This window comes from Phocoena phocoena, chromosome 1 (genome assembly GCF_963924675.1).
Source record: "Phocoena phocoena chromosome 1, mPhoPho1.1, whole genome shotgun sequence".
NCBI lineage: Eukaryota > Metazoa > Chordata > Mammalia > Artiodactyla > Phocoenidae > Phocoena > Phocoena phocoena.
The window spans coordinates 87330355-87353935 of record NC_089219.1 but is presented as its reverse complement, the minus strand read 5'-3'; the positions used below and the strand labels follow the sequence as shown (position 1 = coordinate 87353935).

Sequence of the window (23581 nt, the reverse complement as noted above, 5' to 3'; positions counted from 1 at the left end):
TAAAAGATGAAGAGTAACACACACGCACAAAAAAATCTATAACAATGCTGACTACCAAATCCACAGATAAAAATATTATGTATTATTTACCCAAATATTAAACAACATATTATCTTTCTCCAAATCTTCTTTCCTAAAGGTCTTACACAAAATAATATATAAACTTGTTTATTTCCATGTCAATATGATTTTGTGTGCAAATAATAACAGATGCTATTCTTGACCAGGCAACACGTCTATCGAGGAGTGCTACCACATCATTTGATAGAGTAAACATTATCAGAAACGGCACAAGTCACAACTGGCAAGCTGTTACTGCCACTGCTGACTGCAGATAATGTTTCTAACAGCTTCTAAGGGTCTGGAGTCAGGCCACAAATTCATCTCACATAAGTCACATAGGGCTTCCAGACAGCAAGTATCGTCAAGATTGAGATGAATCACTTTTTAGCTTCGATCACTTTGGCAACAACCGAGAGATAGAAAACTCAACACTGGTCAGTAAGTATTTAATACTGACCATTGTTCTACCTATCATCTTTCTTGGTGAGTTACATCTTCATAGAATAAAAAAAAAGGAACATATAAGGTTTCTGTATTAGAAATTAGACCCCCTTCAATTAGGTAATTGAAGGGAAAGTAAGGAAATTATATTATTTACCTATCTCTCCATCCATCCATCTATTTAATAAAATCTTTTATCCTAACTTGAAAAGCCCTGACCAATTACTACTCAAAACAGTGTCAATTTTTAAATGTTTATATATTTTCAGTATTGGCAATATATGCAAGGAGTACCCAGGCATTAAAAAAAATTCAGCTACCAAGAGAAATATGAGGATGTATATGTGAGAAAGGTACAAGATGTTCATAATGTTTATACATAGACGTGACACAGGGTTGTATCTGAAGGATCTCTCTCCAATGTTTAAAAACAAATCTTAATTCAAGGCCACTCTTACCTGATTTATAAAGGTAAATAAGAGAAAGCATACAACCTACTACACGTATAGATACTAAAGGATTATATGAGTATAAATTAAAATCCTTTACCCAAGCTTGTGCAGTAAGAAAAACTTTAAAGTCTTCATTAAATGTTAGAGTTGGATGATCAGCAATTCGGTTCAAAAATTTATGCAATGCCTTCCTGCGTGTCTCAATGAAGTCATCGTTAAAGCGTTCCACCATTCCTTTCACTATAAACTTTTCTGGCAATGGCTAGGGCAAAAAAATTTAAAAAGGTATCTGAACATTATGTGGTACAGGATTAAAAGGAATTCTACACTTTTTCTTTTTGGAAGATTATTTGAACGTGTGATCATTTCTTATAAAAATAATTTTTCAAAATTCACAACGCTAGAGCCAAACACTAAAATCTTAACACATTACAATACTTTAAAAAAACAAATCTGTACATAGATTGAAAAGTTTAAAAACAAATGTTCCTAAGATAAATGAATTATACTGAATTAAAAGGTCTGAAATTGGGTGTTAGGCATTCTAACGATTCACAAGACAAAATGGCAGTTATTCTGTGAAAAAAAAATGTAAACTTACTGGAATAATCAGAGTGGGGTGTGCTTCTTCAAGTCTTTCTTTCAACCAAAGGAAATCTTGATAACGTCTCCTAACTTCAAATTCACTGGAGTCAAATTCCCCACGAGACGTCTGAAGAAAGTAGGAGAAAATAACAGCACATGCAATATAAGACAGAAGACATTTGCCTAATGTTATTTTAGACATTCTGAAATAAATGGGTCTCTAAGAAAAACTAACAAATTCTAATTATTCAGTGTTTGTCAGCCTGTCTTTTTTTTTTTTTTTTTGCAGACATCAATTCATGTAGCAGATGAAACAAAGCAAACTTTCCAGTATTCCCAGAAAGAAAGCAAACATCATGCTCAAATTTAAAATCCAAACTGAAAAAATCTGTCTTAGAGCAACCATCTGTCTTCCACAAGATTTTAACTACTATTATCTTTGGCATGACTTTCTTGCTAACAAGAAAGTGTGTTCTGAATTTAGGTTTCAAATATATTTCATTTTTCAAGATGATCAGAATTCAGAATTTGAGGAAAGTCCTATTTTTGCAACTTGGAAAATAACCTGAACATAACTGAGAAAAAAATGTTTTCCTGGAATTTGCTCAAATGAATTGCTTTGATAAAATTTGCTTTTAGTATTTGAAAATTCTAACATTATACAGAGTGATTTTACTGCTTTTTTAAAATGTCATTAATGGAAATTTAACGTGAAAATAAAATCTTCCTATCATTTCTCAAGGAATTCTGAGCTATACGCCTAAACTCCTAAAAACTAAGCAAATACATTAAAGTATCTGTTCTTAACAAACTAAAAATCTATTCCAACACACATGACAAGAAGAACACGGGTAAAATATCAACCTCACTTCTATTACCTGAATCCCAAGCCAGATACAAAAATAGCTTAGATAATGCGCCCTCACCTATCATAAGAAAAAAAGTCATTTATATATATTTTTTTAAAAAATTATACACAGTAATATTAAGTTTGAGATTTTCCTGGAGAAGTAAACATGGAATAAATAACACATTACATATTTCACATTCACCAGAAATATCAATCACCCACACAGACGAACACAATTGTAAATTTAAGCAGTTCAAGTCAAAATAAGATGCAATCTTAATTGTCATAAAATAGGGCTCACAAAAGCTATACTTGACAAAGTTTATTCTTTTAAAATGAATGTTTAGAATATCATAAAATATATCTTAGCAAAACATTCCCTTTTTAGCGGGAAAAAGTGGAGGTAAATGAGATGCGGAAGTCTAAGGAACTACATGTTCAAAAAACACTACAAAATCTAACTATTATGCCAAATGGTACAAGTTGTGGAAATGGTAAAAATAGGCAAACTAAATCTAGTAGAAACACAGTTTAACAAATATATATACAAGTTGGTATGTGTATATATATATGCAAATACATAAACATGCATACATACATATGCACACAAAACATGTTTAGAGTCACTCATTAAACAACACTTACTGATACCTCCTCATACCTGGCACATACGTATAGGTTCACTACCCATTTCCAAGAAAATAAAATGGCATAACTAACAATAAAAACACTCAAACACTGGGAAGTTAAAGTAAGATAGAGCTTTACATGTCTTCAAGAATTCCCAAAACTTCAAGTAAACTCAAAAGAAACTTGTATAAATTCCAGGAACAGAAAGATATAAAATCAAGTCAAATAATTGGTTGATTCTGTCCTCATCACCCTGCCACTGACTTAAAAGAGGAGTTCCCTAACATACTACAGTAACAGAAGAAAACAGAGGATGAGTACAAATCTTAAGGACAGTGCATTCTTTCTTCCTACTCTAAGACTTCATTGGGCTTCTAAAGGGTTATAAGTTACATATTATGTCTGCTCCAAAATAACTTTTTAGAACACAAGTTCTTTCTAAGTTGGAAATTTATCATCAAACGCTGTTATTCCTACTGTTTGGAAGTTTTATCTCTATCTTCTAATCTAGAATACAGTTTCCCATGGAAAGTAAATTGTAAATGGTGTTTCATGTCTGACCATAAGAGCTTGCATACTTGAAGTTTAGGACTAATGGACTCATGTGATCTATACCTCAAAATGCATTTATTTAACAAATACTGACCTTTGGTCAAGGGCAAACACTAAATTGGAGGATTTAGAAAATTGTTTTTGAGGGAAAATGAATCTCAGAATCAAGAATACACTTTAACCCGCAACTACATACTGGCAGGCATTGATGAGTTTGTCTTCATGATGAGGATGTGAGAGGACAGACCCTTATTAAACCTCTGAGTTCTTACTCCTACATGTCCTAGGTCAAGGCAAATCTCTAATCTCTGAAACAGAAAGTACTTCTTTAGAGTACTCACCTCAGATATTCTAACCTGGAGAATAAAGAATAATTTCCCATAAGGGGAACAGATGCCAGGAATGTGGGCTTCCTGATATAATTATTTACAATCGGGTCACCCTTAAGTATTTCTAAGTAGGAGATTGCCAGTGTACACGTAGGTATATGAGCATGTGCATTTATCCTTTTTTTAATGAATGTGTATCTTTATTTTTTTTTATTATTATTTTTAACATCTTTATTGGAGTATAATTGCTTTACAATGGTGTGTTAGTTTCTACTTTATAACAAAGTGTATCAGTTATAAATATACATATATCCCCATACCTCTTCCCTCTTGCATCTCCCTCCCTCCCACCCTCCCTATCCCACTCCTCTAGGTGGTCACAAAGCACTGAGTTGATCTCCCTGTGCTATGTGGCTGCTTCCCACTAGCTATCTATTTTACAGTTGGTAGTGTATATATGTCCACGCCACTCTCTCACTTTGTGGCAGCTTACCCTTCCCCCTCCCCATATCCTCAAGTTCACTCTCCAGTAGGTCTGCATCTTTATTCCAGTCTTGCCCCTAGGTTCTTCATGACCATTGTTTTTTGTTTGTTCTTTAGATTCCATAGATATGTGTTAGCATATGCTATTTGTTTTTCTCTTTCTGACGTATTTCACTCTGTATGACAGACTCTATGTCCATCCACCTCACTACAAATAACTCAAATTCGTTCCTTTTATGGCGAGTAATATTCCATTGTATATATGTGCCACATCTTCTTTATCCATTCATCTGTCAATGGATGTTTAGGTTGCTTCCATGTCCTGGCTATTGTAAATAGAGCTGCAATGAACATTGTGGTACACGACTCTCTTTGAATTATGGTTTTCTCAGGGTATATGCCCAGTAGTGGGATTGCTGGGTTGTATGGCAGTTCTATTTTTAGTTATTTAAGGAAACTCCATACTGTTCTCCACAGTGCCTGTATCAATTTACATTCACACCAACAGTTCAAGAGGGTTCCCTTTTCTCCACACCCTCTCCAGCATTTATTGTTTGTAGATTTTTTGATGATGGCCATTCTGACCGGTGTGAGATGATATCTCATTGTAGTTTTCATTTGCATTTCTATACTGATTAATGATGTTGAGCATTCTTTCGTGTGTTTGTTGGCAATCTGGATACCTTCATTGGAGAAATATCTATTTAGGTCTTCTGCCCATTTTTGGATTGGGTTGTTTGTTTTTTTGACATTGAGCTGCATGAGCTGCTTGTAAATTTTGGAAATTGATCCTTTGTCAGTTGCTTCAAAATATTTTCTCACATGCTGACGGTTGTCTTTTCATCTTATTTATGGTTTCCTTTGCTGTGCAAAAGCTTTTAAGTTTCATTAGGTCCCATTTATTTATTTTTGTTTTTATTTCCATTTCTCTAGGAGGTGGGTCAAAAAGGATCTTGCTGTGATTCATGTCATAGAGTGTTCTGCCTATGTTTTCCTCTACGAGTTTTACAGTGTCTAGCCTTACATTTAGGTCTTTAATCCATTTTGAGTTTATTTTTGTGTATGGTGTTAGGGAGTGTTCTAATTTCATTCTTTTACATGTATCTGTCCAGTTTTCCCAGCAACACTTATTGAAGAGGCTGTCTTTTCTCCACTGTACATTCTTGCCTCCTTTATCAAAGATAAGGTGACCATATGTGCGTGGGTTTATCTCTGGGCTTCCTATCCTGTTCCACTGATCTATATTTCTGTTTTTGTGCCAGTACCACACTGTCTTGATTACTGTAGCTTTGTAGTATAGTCTGAAGTCAGGGAGCCTGATTCCTGCCGCTTCATTTTTCTTTCTCAAGATTGCTTTGGCTATTTGGGGTCTTTTGTGTTTCCATACAAATTCTGAAATTTTTTGTTCTAGTTCTGTGAAAAATTCCAGTGGTAGTTTGATAGGGATTGCATTGAATCTGTACATTGCTTTGGGTAGTAGAGTCATTTTCACAATGTTGATTCTTCCAATCCAAGAACATGGTATATCTCTCCATCTGTTTGTATCATCTTTAATTTCTTTCATCAGTGTCTTATACTTTTCTACAAATAGGTCTTTTCTCTCCTAAGGCACGTTTATTCCTAGGTATTTTATTCTTTTTGCTGCAGTGGTAAATGGGAGTGTTTTCTTTTTCTTTTTTCTTCTTTTTGCGGTACGCGGGCCTCTCACTGTTGTGGCCTCTCCCATTGCGGAGCACAGGCTCAAGACCCGCAGGCTCAGCGGCCATAGCTTACGGGCCTAGCCACTCCGCGGCATGTGGGATCCTTCCGGATCGGGGCATACACCCATGTCCCCTGCATCGGCAGGCGGACTCTCAAGCACTGCGCCACCAGGGAAGCCCGGGAGTGTTTTCTTAATTTTACCCTCAGATTTTTCATCATTAGTGTATAGGAATGGAAGAGATTTCTGTGCATTAATTTTGTATCCTGCTACTTTACCAAATTCATTGATTAGCTCTAGTAGTTTTCTGGTAGCATCTTTAGGAGTCTCTATGTGTAGTATCATGTCATCTGAAAACAGAGACAGCTTTACTTCTTCTTTTCTGATTTGGATTCCTTTTATTCCTTTTTCTTCTATGATTGCTATGGCTAAGACTTCCAAAACTATTTTGAATAATAGTGGTGAGAGTGGGCAACCTTGTCTTCTTCCTGATCTTAGTGGAAATGGTTTCAGTTTTTCACCACTGAGGATGATGCTGGCCGTGGGTTTGTCATATATGGCCTTTATTATGTTGAGGTAAGTTCCCTCTATGCCTACTTTCTCGAGGGTTTTTATCATAAATGGGTGTTGAATTTTGTCGGAAGCTTTCTCTGCATTTACTGAGATGATCATATGGTTTTTCTCCTTCAATTTGTTAATATGGTGTATCACATTGATTGATTTATGTATACTGAAGAATCCTTGCATTGCTGGGAGAAACCCCACTTCATCATGATGTATGATCCTTTTAATGTGCTCTTGGATTCTGTTTGCCAGTATTCTGTTGAGGATTTTTGCATCTATGTTCATCAGCGATATTAGCCTACAGTTTTCTTTCTTTGTGACATCTTTGTCTGTTTTCAGTATCAGAGTGATGGTGGCCTCGTAGAATGAGTTTGGGAGTGTTCCTCCCTCTGCCACATTTTGGAAGAGTTTGAGAAGGATAGATGTTAACTCTTCTCTAAATGTTTGATAGAATTCACCTGTGAAGCCATCTGGTCCTGGGCTTTTGTTTGTTGGAAGATTTTAAATCACAGTTTCAACTTCAGTGCTTGTGATTGATCTGTTCATATTTTCTATTTCTTCCTGGTTCAGTCTCAGAAGGTTGTGCATTTCTAAGAAATTTCCATTTCTTCCAGGTTGTCCATTTTATTGGCATATAGTTGCTTGTAGTAATCTCTCATGATCCTTTGTATTTCTGCAGTGTCAGTTGTTACATCTCCATTTTCATTTCTAATTCTATTGATCTGGGTCTTCTCCTTTTTTTTCTTAATGAGTCTGGCTAATGATTTATCAATTTTGTTTATCTTCTCAAAGAACCAGCTTTTAGTTTTATTGATCTTTGCTATCATTTCCTTCATTTCTTTTTCATTTATTTCTCATCTGATCTTTATGATTTCTTTCCTTCTGCTAACTTTGGGGATTTTATGTTCTTCTTTCTCTAATTGCTTTAGGTGCAAGGTTAGCATCTTTATTTGAGATGTTTCTTGTTTCTTAAGGTAGGATTGTATTGCTATAAACTTCCCGCTTAGAACTGCTTTTGCTGCATCCCATTGGTTTTGGGTTGTCGTGTTTTCATTGTCATTTGTTTCTAGGTATTTTTTGATTTCTTCAGTGATCTCATGGTTATTAAGTAGTGTACTGTTTAGCTTCAATGTGTTTGTATTTTTTACAGATTTTTTCCTGTAACTGATATCTAGTCTGATAGTGTTGTGGTCGGAAAAGATACTTGATACAATTTCAATTTTCTTAAATTTACCAAGGCTTGATTTGTGACCCAAGATATGATCTATCCTGGAGAATGTTCCATGAGTACTTGAGAAGAAATATTCTGCTGTGTTTGGATGGAATGTCCTATAAATATCAATTAAGTCCATCTTGTTTAATGTATCATTTAAAGCTTGTGTTTCCTTATTTATTTTCATTTTGGATGATCTGTCCATTGGTTAAACAGGGGTGTTAAAGTCTCCAACTATGATTGTGTTACTGTCAATTTCCCCTTTTATGGCTGTTAGTATTTTCCTTATGTATTGAGGTGCTCCTATGTTGGGTGCATAAATATTTACAATTGTTTTATCTTCTTCTTGGATTGATCCCTTGATCATTATGTAGTATGCTTCCTATCTATTGTAATAGTCTTTGTTTTAAAGTCTATTTTGTCTGATATGAGAATTGCTACTCCAGCTTTCTTTTGATTTCCATTTGCATGGAATATCTTTTTCCATCCCCTCACCTTCAGTCTGTATGTGTCCCTAGGTCTGAAGTTGGTCTCTTGTGTACAGCGTATATACATGTCTTGTTTTTTTATCCATTCAGCCAGTCTACATCTTTTGGTTGGAGCATTTAATCCATTTACATTTAAGGTGGTTATCGATATGTATGTTCCTATTACCATTTTCTTAATTGTTTTGGGTTTGTTATTGTAGGTCTTTTCCTTCTCTCGTGGTTCCTGCCTACAGAAGTTCCTTTAGCATTTGTTGTAAAGGTGGTTTGGTGGTGCTGAACCCTCTTAAGTTTTGCTTCTCTGTAAAGGTTTTAATTTCTCTGTCAAATCTGAATGAGATACTTGCTGGGTAGAGTAATCTTGGTTGTAGGTTTTTCCTCTTCATCACTTTAAATATGTCATTCCACTCCCTTCTGGCTTGCAGAGTTTCTGCTGAAAGATCAGCTGTTAACCTTATGGGGATTCCCTTCTGAGTTATTTGTTGTTTTTCCCTTGCTGCTTTTAATATGTTTTCTTTTTATTTAATTTTTGATAGTTTGATTAATATGTGTCTTGGCATGTTTCTCCTTGGATTTATCCTGTATGGGATTCTCTGTGCTTCCTGGACTTAGATTAACTATTTCCTTTACCATATTAGGGAAGTTTTCAACTATAATCTCTTCAAATATTTTCTCAGTCCCTTTCTTTTTCTCTTTTTCTTCTGGGACCCCTATAATTCAAATGTTGGTGTGCTTAATGTTGTCCCAGAGGTCTCTGAGACTTTCCTCAATTCTTTTCATTCCTCTTTCTTTATTCTGCTCTGCAGTAGTTATTTCCACTATTTTATCTTCCAGGTCATTTATCCGTTCCTCTGCCTCAGTTATTCTGCTATTGATCCCTTCCAGAGAATTTTTAATTTCATTTATTGTGTTGTTCATACTGTTTGTTTGCTCTTTAGTTCTTCTAGGTCTTTGTTAAACGTTTCTTGTATTTTCTCCATTCTATTTCCAAGATTTTGGATCATCTTTACTATCATTATTCTGAATTCTTTTTCAGGTAGACTGCCTATTTCCTCTTCATTTGTTTGGTCTGGTGGGTTTTTGCCTTGCTCCTTCATCTGCTGTGTGTTTCTCTGTCTTCTCATTTTGCTTAACTTACTATGTTTGGGGTCTCCTTTTCACAGGCTGCAGGTTTGTAGTTCTTGTTGTTTTGGGGTTTTGCCCCTAGTGGCTAAGGTTGGTTCAGTGGGTTGTGTAGGCTTCCTGGTGGAGGGGACTAGTGCCTGTGTTCTGGTGGATGAGGCTGGATCTTGTTGTTCTGGTGGACAGGTCCACATCTGGTGGTGTGTTTTGGGCTGTCTGTGGCCTTAATATTTTAGGCAGCCTCTCTGCTAACGGGTGGGGTTGTGTTCCTGTCTTGCTAGTTGTTTGGCATAGGGTGTCCAGCACTGTAGCTTGCTGGTCATTGAGTGGAGCTGGGTCTTGGTGTTGAGATGGAGATCTCTGGGAGATTTTCACCGTTTGATATTACGTGGAGCTGGGAGGTCTCTTGTGGACCAGTGTCCTGAACTTGTCTCTTCCACCTCAGAGGCAGAGCCCTGATGCCTGGCTGGAGCACCAAAAGCCTGTCATCCACATGGCTCAGAATAAAAGGGAGAAAAAAAAGGAAGAAAGAAAGAAGAAGATAAAATGAAATAAAATAAAATAAGAAAGTTATTAAAATAAAAAATAATTAAAAAAAATTTTTAAAGTAATAAAAAAAAAAGAAAGAGAGCAACCAAAGCAAAAAACAAATCTACCAGTGATAACAGGAGCTAAAAACGATACTAAAAAAACCAAACAAACAAAAACGGACAGACAGAATCCTAGGACAAATGGTAAAAGCAAAGCTATACAGAAACATACACACTCACAAAAAGAGAAAAAGTGGATAAAATAATAAATCTTGCTCTCAAAGTCCACCTCCTCAATTTGTGATGATCCTTTGTCTATTCAGGTATTCCACAGATTCCCGGTACATCTAGTTGATTGTGGAGATTTAGTCTGCTGCTCCTGAGGCTGCTGGGAGAGATTTCCCTTTCTCTTCTTTGTTCTCACAGCTCCTGGGGTTCAGTTTTGGATTTGGCCCCATCTCTGCGTGTAGGTCACCTGAGGGTGTCTGTTCTTCGCTCAGACAGGACAGAGTTAAAGGAGTAGCTGATTCACGGACTCTGGCTCACTCAGGCCAGGGGGAGGGAGGGGTACAGAGTGTGTGGTGAGCCTGCGGCGGCAGAGGCCAGTGTAACATTACAACAGCCTGAGGTGCCATGTGTTCTCCCAGGGAAGTTGTCCCTGGGTCACGGGACCCTGCCAGTGGCAAGCTGCACAGGCTCCCGGGAGGGGAGGTGTGGATAATGACCTGTGCTTGCACACAGGCTTCTTGGTGGCTGCAGCAGCAGACTTAGCGTCTCATGCCCGTCTCTGAGGTCCGCGTTGTTAGCTGTGGCTTGTGCCCATCTCTGGAGCTCGTTTAGGCAGTGCTCTTAATCCCCTCTCCTCACGCACCAGGAAACAAAGAGGCAAGAAAAAGTCTCTTGCCTCTTCGACAGCTCCAGACCTTTTCCCAGACTCCCTCCGGGCTAGCTGGGGCGCACTAGCCCCCTTCAGGCTGTGTTCACACAGCCAACCCCAGTCCTCTCCCTGGGATCTGACCTTCGAAGCCCGAGCCTCAGGTCCCAGTGCCTGCCCACCCCAGCGGGTGAACAGACAAGCCTCTCGGCCTGGTGAGTGCCGGTCGGCCCTGATCCTCTGTGCGGGAATCTCTCCGTTTTGCCCTCCGCACCCCTGTGGCTGCACTCTCCTCCGTGGCTCCAAAGCTTCCCCCCTCCGCCTCCCGCAGTCTCCGCCCGCGAAGGGGCTCCCTAGTGTGGAAAGTGGAAACTTTTCCTCCTTCACAGCTCCCTCCCACTGGTGCAGGTCCCGTCCCTATTCTTTTGTCTCTGTTTTTTCTTTTTAATTTTGCCCTACCCAGGTACGTGGGGAGTTTCTTGCCTTTTGGGAGTTCTGAGGTCTTCTGCCAGCATTCAGTAGGTGTTCTGTAGGAGTTGTTCTGCACGTAGATGTATTTCTGGGGAGGAAGGTGATCTGCACGTCTTACTCCTCCGCCATCTTGAAGCTCCTCCTGCGTTTATCCTTATAATCTTGGTGTCCATGAATGTAAAATTTTTTTAATATTTATTTATTTATTTATGTTTGGCTGCATTGGGTCTTCGTTGCTGCACGGGGGCTTTCTCTAGTTGTGGCGAGCGGGGTCTACTCTTTGCTGCGGTGTGCAGGCTTCTCATTACAATGGCTTCTCTTGTGGAGCATGGCCTCTAGGCACACGGGCTTCAGTACTCGTGGCACACGGGTACTGTGTGCCAATGACTGTGTTGTATAACCTTTGGCAAGTTTTGAGTTTCAGTGGGCTCATTCACAAAATGAGGGTAAATCATAAGATCCAGATTGCTGTGAGCTTCAGATGAGTTAAAACATATAAAGTGGTTAGAACATTGCCTGGCACAAATCAGTCCCACAATAAAAGTTAGTTTAACACACTATAATATTATCACTATCATTATTACTACTACTACTACAAGAGCAGTGCATTTAAAATATGATGTAATATGGATAACTCATAAGAACTGTATGTCTATGATTAGAATGAAATCCATAGGGTGTTTTATAAAGTGTCTTTCTGAAAGAAACAAATGAGGGGAAAATAATTCAGTTTCACAAAATCTTTGCTAGAAAGGGTAATGAAAATGGATGATTATAACAGTAGTAACAGGAGAAATCTGGCTCTATTCTTAGCAGTGTGTCTGTATTAACAAACTAAATATTCACAAAGACCATACGAGGTTAGTACTGTTATCTAATTTACGAGGAAACTAAGCATAGAGAGGTTAATTAAATAGCAAGGAAGGGGGGCGATCAAGATTCAACTCCATGCTGCCTTGTTCTACAGCATCTTGATATGACTATGATACTATAAATTTCTTCACTCACTCACTCACCGAAAGGTTAAATTGCTAACTTGCTATATCCCAAGGATTGTGTTTAGAATTATGGATAACTTAAGATACAACTACCTTCCTGGAGAAGCTCACAGACTCATTGGGAATAAATACAAATAAACACACAGTTAGTGACCTACACACAGGTAGGTGTCAATTACTGAATACTTATTATATGTTAGGCACTTTCCTAAGTGTTTTACATTGATTAGTTATCCTAACTTAATTCTTACAGCAACTCTTACAGAACCAGGTTCTATTATCATTTCAGTCTTATAAATTAAAAAACAAAAAAAACCCTGAGGCTTAGAAGGACTGAATATAGGCTTTTGATTTCTTTGCTACACTGACTGTGGTATCTTATATTCTTTAAGAGTTCAGTTAGAACACTGTGGGCAAACAGAAGAAAGAGGACTCAGCATGTGGGGCAGAGGCTGTGGGCATCATTTTGAATTGTATCTTGAAAAACAAACAGTAACTCTTCTGTCTGAAAGTGGGAAGGGCATACCAGACAGAAGAAAAAGCATATGCAAAATCATGAGAGCAAGAAATAGCCTAGAATATTCAGATAAAAGAGGTAGTTCTATGCAAGTGGAGAGCAGGGGTATTACAAGTCGGGAGTAAGAGGTGAGTCATATACGGTACGCTGGCCCCAGACTGAGAAGTTCTCTATATATCATGCAAAGGAGTCTGCACTTTGTTCTGTAGGAAGTGAGGAGCCAGGGAAGGATCTTAAGAATCTGAGTAAAGAGATCAGATATATACATCTTTATGCAACATAATTAGCAGCAGTGTGGAGGCTGCACTGGAAGAAGTAATTATATGCACAGGGTCCAAAAGCTTTGCAGCTACAAAAGGGATGCACTACAAGAGATGTAGAGTGAGACTTCATAAACAAAATATTATAACTTATAAATAGAATTCTTGAAGGCTGCTATTACACAAAGGACCTTAAAAAAAGATTATACTATTTGTTTTTTTTTACTTTTTCAGAGTAAACTGTCTTTTTGCAGAGCCTTGTCCTAGGAGTCAGGAGACTCAGATTCTAGATCTGTCCTTGCATCATTAAACAACTAACAGTGCTTCATATATTGATATAAGATAAAGTGGCCATTTGCTCTTATTTGGAAAACAAATGAAATTATTTTTTTGGCATCTTCAGAAGAAATGTGAACACAAAATATTGTATCATGTTTTTAACTAGTTGTTTTCTTTATTAGCAAACTGAGGCTCTTCTTTTCCAAATATATTTCTTTATAATTTGTAAACTAAAAACCTAAAGTGTTCCTATTTTAATAAGCACAACTGCTAAAATACAAGTTACTGGTACTCAGGTTAATTTGAATTCATATAGAACAAGTGAAGGATAGATAAGATGCAATGTCTTACTCAAAATGGCTGAAAAACTAGAAGTCAATTCAGTTAAGATTCTCTAAGTTGAGTGTCAAAGTGAACAATTCAGTTAATATTCTCTAAGTTGAGTGTCAAAGTGAACAAGAAGCAGTTCCAAAAGTTCAAAAAAGCAACTATATTCAAGAAAATGTTCATTAAATACTTACCTTAGTAATAATCCTATAAGTAATGAATGTTTCAATTGTAGTAACATGGCTTTCAGGTTCATCAACTGTAATGAAAAGATCTTTCAAATCTGGCTCATCTTCAAACTTGACTTGGTTTATCATTGATAAAGGGGATGTTGGCATCACAGGGCTGAAGGAATTCATGTCCATCAATGAGGCATCCTAGGAATAAAACAATCAAAAATTAATATCTATAAGGAATAAAAAGTTAAAATCCTCTTTTTCTTAGGCATGACAAATACTAATCAAATATGTCAAGAACAAAAAGGATAACTGGACTCCTGCTTAAATAAGGTATATGGAACATGTATTTTTATCTCTGCTTCTTCTCAAAATCCCACTTTAAAAATGACAGTAAAGAAACAAAGACAGAACAAGACAAAAAGTCATAAAAAGGCATTAAACCGTCAAGGTAAAAAGAAGAGACTAAGCAAACAAAGTTAACTACTTTTTTGGAAACTGGAAATCTGATGGTTGAGTGGTAACTGAAAAGCAGTGCAGAAACAGCTAAAGTAAATGTAGGAGAGAATGGTAGACCAGGAAAAAGAAGGCACATTTATGACACAGGATCACAGCGACACTCAAGAATTAGAGGTGCCAGGAACCTGTGGATATAGAATGCTGGAAGAGTTAAACCAGAGGATTGGTTAAAAAGCTCATAAAACAAAAAAGGAGTTAGTACCTCAGATTCCCTCACCTACCCCCATGCAATCAGGTGACTTTTCTTCCCCAATTTTGCAAAAAACCTGGAAATTTGCTTTCTGGAGTGTCTCTGAACTCAAGGGCACCAGGCAGGATGGAGGGAGAGAGAGGCCCTATGAAAATACAGATATCAAGGGAAAGTCCTACATACTAGAGGAAACGATATCCAGCCCTTTCCCCTCATTTGGCCCCAAGAACGTGGGCAGCAAGATGTTGAATGTCTACTCAGCTTGTCAGTACCTGGTGCGGGAACTACCGAACATCTCAACATGTGGAAAGCCTCTGATGTGAAAGATTCACAAATAAAGAAACAAAGAGAATACAGGAAGCAGACAGAATAGAGAATATAATGCTTTAAAAATAGATGAACTCATTAGCGATAAGAATGATATCAAATTCATGAATAAAACAGGTGTTATTTTTCAAAAAAATTCAGAGAACAACAGGAAAACCAATAAAAAAGGAGGCTCATGAAAGTTGAAATATGATGGAAGGATAAAAACTCAACCAGAAGTTCAAAAGATTTAACTTGAGAACTAAGCTGAACCAAAAGAACATGGGATGGAAAAGGAGAGAGAAGTATTTTTAAAAATTAAAGGATCCAGGTAGATAGCACCTGAATGAACAGAATTCCAGAAAATGAAGAAGGAAAATGTCCTCTGAATTGAAGTATTTCCAGGTTGACAGGGCCTAGCAGGCCTCCTCAAAATGAAGAGGACAGTAGTGGGGTGGGTAGTATCCCTACAAGCATCTATCACCATGCCATTTCATAACAGTAGGGATTTTCAATTCCTAAAAGCTTCCAGAGACATTATAAACAGGTAAAATACAATAGGAATGGCTTCAGATTTCTCAGTGGTAACACTGGTAACTAAATGATAATAAAAGAGTATCTTCAAAATTTTTAGAAGAAAATATTTCCTACCTAGAATTATACATAGCCAAACTGTCATTCAAGTATACAGGTAGAATGAAGCCATTTCAGATAGGAAAGATTTCAAAAACTGACTTTCCATGTACCCATTCTTACACATTCTTTGGAAGACTCTTCACTTTTCCAAAATAAGAGCATATACCAAGAAAGAAGAAATATGATCTGAAAGTAAGAGATTCAACACAGAAGAGAACTAAAGGAAATTTCTTGGATGACAGTGAAAGAAGACTTAGAGAACAACCTATACAGACTAGAGCAGAAAGACTCCGGGGGGCAAGGAGATGAAGAGGGAAAGAATAAAGGAAGAGAGGGAGGAAGGAAAGAGAAAGAGCAAAAGAAAAAGGGAAAGAGAATGAGGGAAGGAGGGAAGGGAAGAGGGAAGTGGGGAGGGAGGGAGGCTGACAGAATACCTGATACATTTAAGCATAATGAAAGGAAGCATGCTATATTAGATTTTGTAGATGAATTGATGCAAAAAAGCCAAGGGGCAGAGAAAACAAGAGAGGGAGAAAGGGAGGGCCTAAAATAAAGGAATGAATGAATGATGAACTCTAAAGAAAACAAAAGGTACAAGAATGAAAAATAATCATAGTTCATTACATGGCTTAACTGTGAATAAAAATAAATTGTTCTTAATACTGAATTTAACTAAAAATGGTGATACAGTTATATTAAGATAATGGGGGGAAAAACATATGTATATGTTTGAAGGGAGGAGACATTGCCTATAAAACAGTTTCAAACATGCCAATACCATGAAGGAAAAGGAAGATGAGGAACTGTTCCAGACTGATGCAGACCAAAGAGACACAAGAGCCAAAGCAACATATGAACTTGGATTGGATTCTGTTCCAAAGGAGAAGAGCCTTTGTTTTTTCTCTCTAAATGGTATTATTGGGACAACTGAAAATTTTGAAAGGGTCTGTGGATTAGAATATAGTATTATGTCAATATTAATTTCCTGATTTGCATACTTATACTGTGATTATGCAGGAGAGTGTCCTTGTTTTCAAAAAATATACACAGATTTAATTAGGAGTAATAAAACATGTCTCTAATTTACTCAACTTGCACACACACACAGAGAAAACAAATGTTGTGAAATGGTAATAACTGGGAAATCTAGATTCTTTGTGGTATTCTTGCAACACTTCTCCAAGTTTGCAATTATTTCAAAATAAAAAGTATATTTATAGTTTTCAAAAGTCAAATCATCTAACAAGGCTTAAAATAAAATGAAACAAATTAAAAACAAAAAAGCAGCATCACATGCTCCACTATTGCTATTACCAGTTCATGCTCCTCAGAAGCAAATTCAGAAATCTATTAGCTATTTTTGCTCCTTGTTACCTTCCTTATTTCAAAATAACATATATTTTTTCTAATTTTTCAATTTTCATATTATCAGTAGGTTTCCTACTAAGGAGGATGAAGAGTATTTATTTAAGCCAAATAATTATATGAGTATAGACTCAGAGTCCTATTTTACTCAATGGGTTATAATCCATTAATATAATTTATTTTGATGTTCTAAGTGTCCAAAATTTGCCTAGTAGGAGCTCCTTAAAGCTGGCATCTGTGTGTTTTTGATATGTCTTCATTATTCCTTGAGCACTTTATTTTCTGGCATAGCAAGATGTTTCAGATTTATATTTTCCCTGCCCCAGTCATGGAATCACAGACATTTCTCCAAGGAGCCCTGGTTTCTTTTAGAGGAGACTGGTATTTAGAAAACAAGATATAAATGCTAGAAAATATATGTATATTAGGCATGATTTAGACCAAGGAATAGAGGACAAATTACAGTTGAGCTGATCAGACACACAAAAACATGGAGACAATAAATGTCTTGCAACAGAAGTTTAGTGAGACAAATTATGGTATATACCTACAATAGGATACAATAAAGTCTATCCGTATACTAGAATACAATAAAGTGATTAATATATTAGAAGAATATATAGTAACTTGGAAAAAGATTCCCAGTATGGTATTAAGAGAAAATATTAGCTTATAAAATTTGTATTCAACTAGATTCTAATGCATGTACGTGTATTTATGTGTGTGTATGACAGAGGGGGATCAGAAGGTAGGAGAGAAAAAGTGAGAAATAGCGCACTCACGATATGCGTGCACTCATGAACTTAGAAGCTATACCAAAAAGTTAACAGAAGTTATTCCAGGTGTTGGGATTGCTGTTGAATTTAATATTTTCCTGTCTGAGTTGCTGTATTTCCAAATATTCTAAAATAAACGTGCATCATTTTGAAAAAAGGTTTTTAATTGTTTAGAGTCAACACTGTATCTAACGTGTTCAGAAACAGTAAGAACTACTGTAAAAAAAAAAAAAAAACAGTAAAAACTACTGAAAAAACTACTGTAAAAAAAAAACAGTAAGTTAAAAGAGCTGTCTAGGGCCATTTGGCAGAAGACCTTGGATTACATATTTGATTATCTGTTATTTTTTCTTAATTCAAAGTTGTATAGTTAAATATGAAATTTAAAAATATGTCCGGAATCACATGAAAATGGGATTGTCAAAATAAATTATGGGATGCTAACACAATGGAATACTCAGCAGCCATTAAAACCAGAATTTAGAGGTTTCAAATAAATGTGCAATCAGCATGTACAAAAATCTCTCTCAATTATCATTTCATATAAACAGTAGTTTTTTAAGTTGATGGGCAAATGTGCTTTAAATTTCACTGACAGTGCATACAACCATGTGCTTTGGCGTTCTTTGTAGTCACCCTCTTAACTCACCACAACCCACTTCTTTTACCTACTACATAATTTAGCATTCTATTTCTTCTGCTTAAAATGCATCCTTTTGTAGAGTGGAAAAGATCTGCCTGAATTTATAAAGGCTCACAATTCCAATGGGTGTAGTGTGGTGTCATAAAAATATGCTTCAATATCTAGCAAAGGAAGAAAATTACAGGCTGAAATTTAGCAACATCCAAGATTTCAGTAGAAGAATGTAAATTACTATGAATCACTCAAAAACATTCTTAAAACCTCAATAAAAGTGACTATCCAAAGAGTTTTATATTCGCTTCAAAAAAAGGAAAGAAAATATACTGACAATACTTAAAAGATTTACATTTGGACACGAATAAGTAAAGACAATAAGTGTTTGCGAAGATCCAAAGAAGTAACTGACCAAAAAGAACTTCATTTAACTTTTTGTGGTTGATGCTTTTCAGGAGAAATGGATCGTTAAAATTTGTTCTTTCCAAACAAAGTTCTTACCTCCACAATAACTCATGCCTCTTTCTCCTGCTAGTTCTGTCTTTCTCCCCATCCTCAACCTCGTTTATACATTCGTTCATTCTTAGCATTTGGATATACATCCATTATCTTATGGTATTTCACACAATGAAAATACATCTTTTCATTTTTTTTCTTCAAGAGATTAAAGCAGAAGAGAAATTATTTGCATGGTAAATCTCTACTTCTTAAATAACATTGAATACCTTTCTTATAGCTAGCATAGTGAAAACACACACTCACACAGGCACACACCAAAAAATCTTGGGATGGTTTCAGGCTGAGATTTGAATATGTATAATAGAGAAGTAAGCCAAATTGTCACAGGAAGTCATTGTCTTTTATCCTTACTGCAAACCAACACATTCACTGTAAGAGAAACCATTTAAGTGACTTTCCTGAAATGAATGGACATTAGCACTGTGCTAGCATAATACTGAAATTTATTGAAAAGTCACTTACAAATTAAGGGTAAGTTTTCTTTGTTCTTATTTTTGGTTTATTATAAGCATTTGTTGTGGGATGAACCATGTCCTCCCAAAATTCATATGTTGAGGTCCCCCAGTACCTCAGAATGCGACCTTATTTGGTGACAGGGTCTTTACAGAGGTAATCAAGTTAAAATGAGGTCACTGGAGTGGGTCCTGATGCAATATGACTGGTATCTGTATAAAAAAGGGGAAATTTGGACATAGACATTCATAGAGGGAAAACATGAGACACAGGGAGAAGACAGCCATCTACAAGCCAAGTGGAGAGACTGGGAACAGATCCTTCCCTCGCTGCCCTCAGAAGGAACCAATCCTGCTGACACCTTAATTTCAGATTCTAGCTTCCAGAACTGTGAGAAAATAAATTTCCGGCTGTTTAAGACACCTAGTCTGTGGTACTTTGTTATGGTAGCCCTAGCAAATGAACAGCATTTCTGTATATAGAGTGGTACATAATAAATATTTAAGGAAGGAAACAAGGATAAAAAGGAAGGAAGGAATTATAATTAAAATATTTCATCCTTGCTCCATTAATTTTTTTTACAGGTTAACAATCAACTTCAGTAATTTCTGAGAAATGTTTTTTGCCTCCCACTTTTAATGCTATTGGATGGTTCCAAAGTTCTACTATTGAAATAAATAAAATACAGAGCTGAAATTTAAAACAAACAATGACTTGCCAATATTTGAGTGCTCAGGAAATAAACTTCAAAAGAAACAGGTTAAAAGGTGAGATATGATCTCTCTAAGAGGTGTCCTTCCTTAATATCCTTCACTAAGATGCTACTCGGGAACATCTCATAAATATAACATGAATTACTCTGATAATACTAAATTGCAACCACCATCTGTGCACAAACAGCTATTTTCATTTTACAAGTAGAGGGAAAAAAATCAATGTGAGAAGTGTGATAAATCAGAATACTGGCATGAAAAGGCCATGCAAATAAAATTGCTGATGTACAAGAAACACGTACACCAAGAGACATCTGGTAAAAAGCAACTTAAAGTGGAAGGAGTTTGAGAAACCATGTTGTTATGAGGGACACTCATCTTGATGGGCCTAAATTTAGACTTACCAGCTGTGTTTTGGTTTACAACTCCTTCCAATCTGCCTGCTTATAATAATAATAAAAAATTAGAAAGGCCTTCTGTGGAACACTGTTGAAAATGTGATTGGGGGAAAAGCCAGCCTATGTCGTGTTCTATAAAGGGGCACACAACACTCAATAATCTTGTTTGACATAATTTCCAGTGCTATGTAGTATATATACCCTTGTATGCATATATCATAATCTATTTATTCATTTTTCTGTTTCTATTTTTTAACAGTGTTGCTTTGAATATACTTGGACTTTTTCAGGTTTTGTGCACTATGAAGTTATATACTGACCACAGAAACGTTTCACATAATTTTGTTTGACATAATTTTCCACTCTGGCAAAAAAAAAAAAAAAACTGGTATATTAAAAGAAAAAGTCTCTGTAGTTAGGCAGAACTAAACTTAATTCAAGTTTACATATATATACAGCTGTGTGAACCTGGTCAAGTCACGTTACTTTTCTGAGATTCAGTAACATCAGAGAGGTCATATCTCACCTTGGATCACAGAGGATAAAAAGAGATGAATACATGTGGGGTATACATTGTCTCCTTGAAACCTTCATGTGAATTATATAAACCTTATCACAACCCCATAGAGTATGTTCTATTTCTTTCCCTTTTTTAAACCAGCTAGCAATACTATTGAGTAGGTACTCTTTTACCTCTTGTTTTCCAATGAGGAAATAGGTTAAATCACTTGTTCAAACTCTTAACTGCTATTAAGTACAGGAACCAGCATTTGACCACCACCTAACTGCCAATAAGTCAAATGTACTGGGAGTTGTCACTGAATTCAATTTTCAGTTTCCCACAAAATTAAACAGAAATCTAAAGCAAGAATAAATCAATCTCTATGGTTAAAATATAGTCATGTAGTGGACAAAACCGAAGGAAGTACAAAAACATTCAAGGCAGCCCATAAGAATGGATAGATAAATTGTGGTATATGCATACAAGGATGGATATATATATATATATATATATATATATATATATATATATAAAACACAGCAATGAAAATCAATTACAACTTCATGTAAGGCCATTGATAAATATCACAAACTAAATATTAGAAGAAAAAAGATCAAATCAGAGAAGAATTCACACAGGACAACATCATTTTTTAAAGTCCTAAAACATACAAGGTCCAAATTCACATAAATCCTTAACAAATAGTGCTTCAAGATACATATACAGATGTCCCTTGACTTACAATGGGTTTACATCCCAATAAACCCATTGTAAATTGAAAATATCATAAATCAAAAATTTATTTAATACACCTAACCTACCAAACATCATAGCTTAGTCTAGACTATCTTAAATGTGATCAGAACACTTACATTAGCCTACAGTTGGACAAAATTATCTAACACAAAGCCAGTTTTACAATATAGTGTTGAATATCTCATGTACTTTATTGAATGTTGTCTGAGAGTGAGAAACAAATGGTTTTATGGGTACAGAATGGCGTCAAGTGTATCGGTTGCTTCCCCTCGTGATCATGTGGCTGACATGGAGCTGTGGCTCACTGCTGCTGCCCAGCACCAGGAAAGCTTATCTACCACTGCTCGAGAACAGATCAAAATTCACAATTCAAAGTATCGTTTCTACTGAATGTGTATCGCTTTTGCACCATAAAGTCTAAATATCATTAGTCAAACCATTTTAAGTTCAGGACCATCACTTTTATGAAAACCAAATGAATGATAAAAACAAAATTCAAATTATTATTTTCTTTTAAGCAGGAGAGAGAGAGAGAATCTTGGAGAGGGCCACACAGGGAATGCAGGCACACCTCATTTTATCATGCTTCACTTTATTGCACTTCACAGATACCATGTTTTTTACAAGGTTTGTGGCAACTTGGCATTGAACAAGTCTATAGGTGCCATTTTTCCAACAGCATTTGCTCACTTCATGTCTCTGTGTCACATTCTGGTAATTTTTGCAATACGACTTCAAACTTTTTCATTATTACTATATTAGTTATGGTGATCTGTGATCAGTGATCTTTGATGTTACACTGTGATTGTTTTGGGACAACACGAACCACGCCCATATAAGATGGTGAACTTGATGTTTGTGTTCTGACTGCTCCACCCACTGGTTGTTCCCCCATCTCTCTCCCTCTTCTTGAGCCTTGCTATTCCCTGAGATACAACAATACTGAAATTAGGCCAAGTAATAACCCTACCATGGCCACTAAGTGTTCAAGTGAAAGGAAGAGTCTCAAGACTCTCACTTTAAATCAAAAGCTAGGAATGATTAAGCTTAATGAGGAAGGCATGCTAAAAGTCAAGATAGGCTGAAAGCTAGGTCTTTTGTGCCAAACAGTTAGCCAAGTTGTGAATGCAAACAAAAAACTCTTGAAGGAAATTTAAAGTGCTACTCCAGTGAACACACAAATGATAAGAAGGTGAAACAGCCTTATTGCTGATATGGAGAAAGTGTTAGTGGTCTGGATAGAAGATCAAACCAGTCACAACATTCCCTTAAGCCAAAAACTAATGCAGAGCAAGGCTCTAACTCTCTTCAATTCTATGAAGTCTGAGAGAGGTGAGGAAGCTGCAGAAGAAAAGTCTGAAGTTTGCAGAGGCTGGTTTATGAGATTTAAGGAAAAAAGCCATCTCTATAACATAAAAGTACAAGGTGAAGCAGCAACTGCTAATGTAGAAGCTGCAGCAAACTATCCAGAAGCTCCAGCTAAGATCATTAATGAAGGTTGCTACACTAAACAACAGATTTTCAATGAAGATGAAATAGCCTTATATTGGAAGAAGATGCCATCTAACACTTTCATAGCTAGAGAGGAGAAGTCAATATCTGGCTTCAAAGCTCTTCTTAGTGGCTAATGCTGCTGGTGACTTTGAGGTCAATGCTAATTTACTATTCTGAAAATCTTAGGGCCCTTAAGAATTATGCTAAATTGACTCTGCCTGTGCTCTATAAATGGAACCACAAAGCCTGGATGACAGCACATCTGTCTACAACATGGTTTACTGAATATTTTAAGACCACTGTTGAGACCTACTGCTCAGAAAAAAAAAGAAAAATTCCTTTCAAAATACTACTGCTCTTTGACAATGCACCTGGTCACCCAAGAGCTCTGATGGAGATATACAGTGAGATTGATGT

At 36.4% G+C, this 23581-nt stretch overlaps 1 protein-coding gene across 1 annotated transcript in view; it reads right to left on the bottom strand.

Moving 5' to 3' along the window:
- The window catches only part of SNX7 (sorting nexin 7), a 97161-nt gene that overhangs the window by 58467 nt on the left and 15113 nt on the right, over positions 1 to 23581 (bottom strand). The window contains exons 2-4 of the mRNA XM_065886517.1: positions 13919 to 14101; positions 1558 to 1668; positions 1054 to 1218 (exon numbers count right to left, since the gene is read on the bottom strand). Coding sequence (XP_065742589.1) covers positions 1054 to 1218; positions 1558 to 1668; positions 13919 to 14101 — 459 coding nt within the window. The remainder of the gene's footprint in view (positions 1 to 1053; positions 1219 to 1557; positions 1669 to 13918; positions 14102 to 23581) is intronic.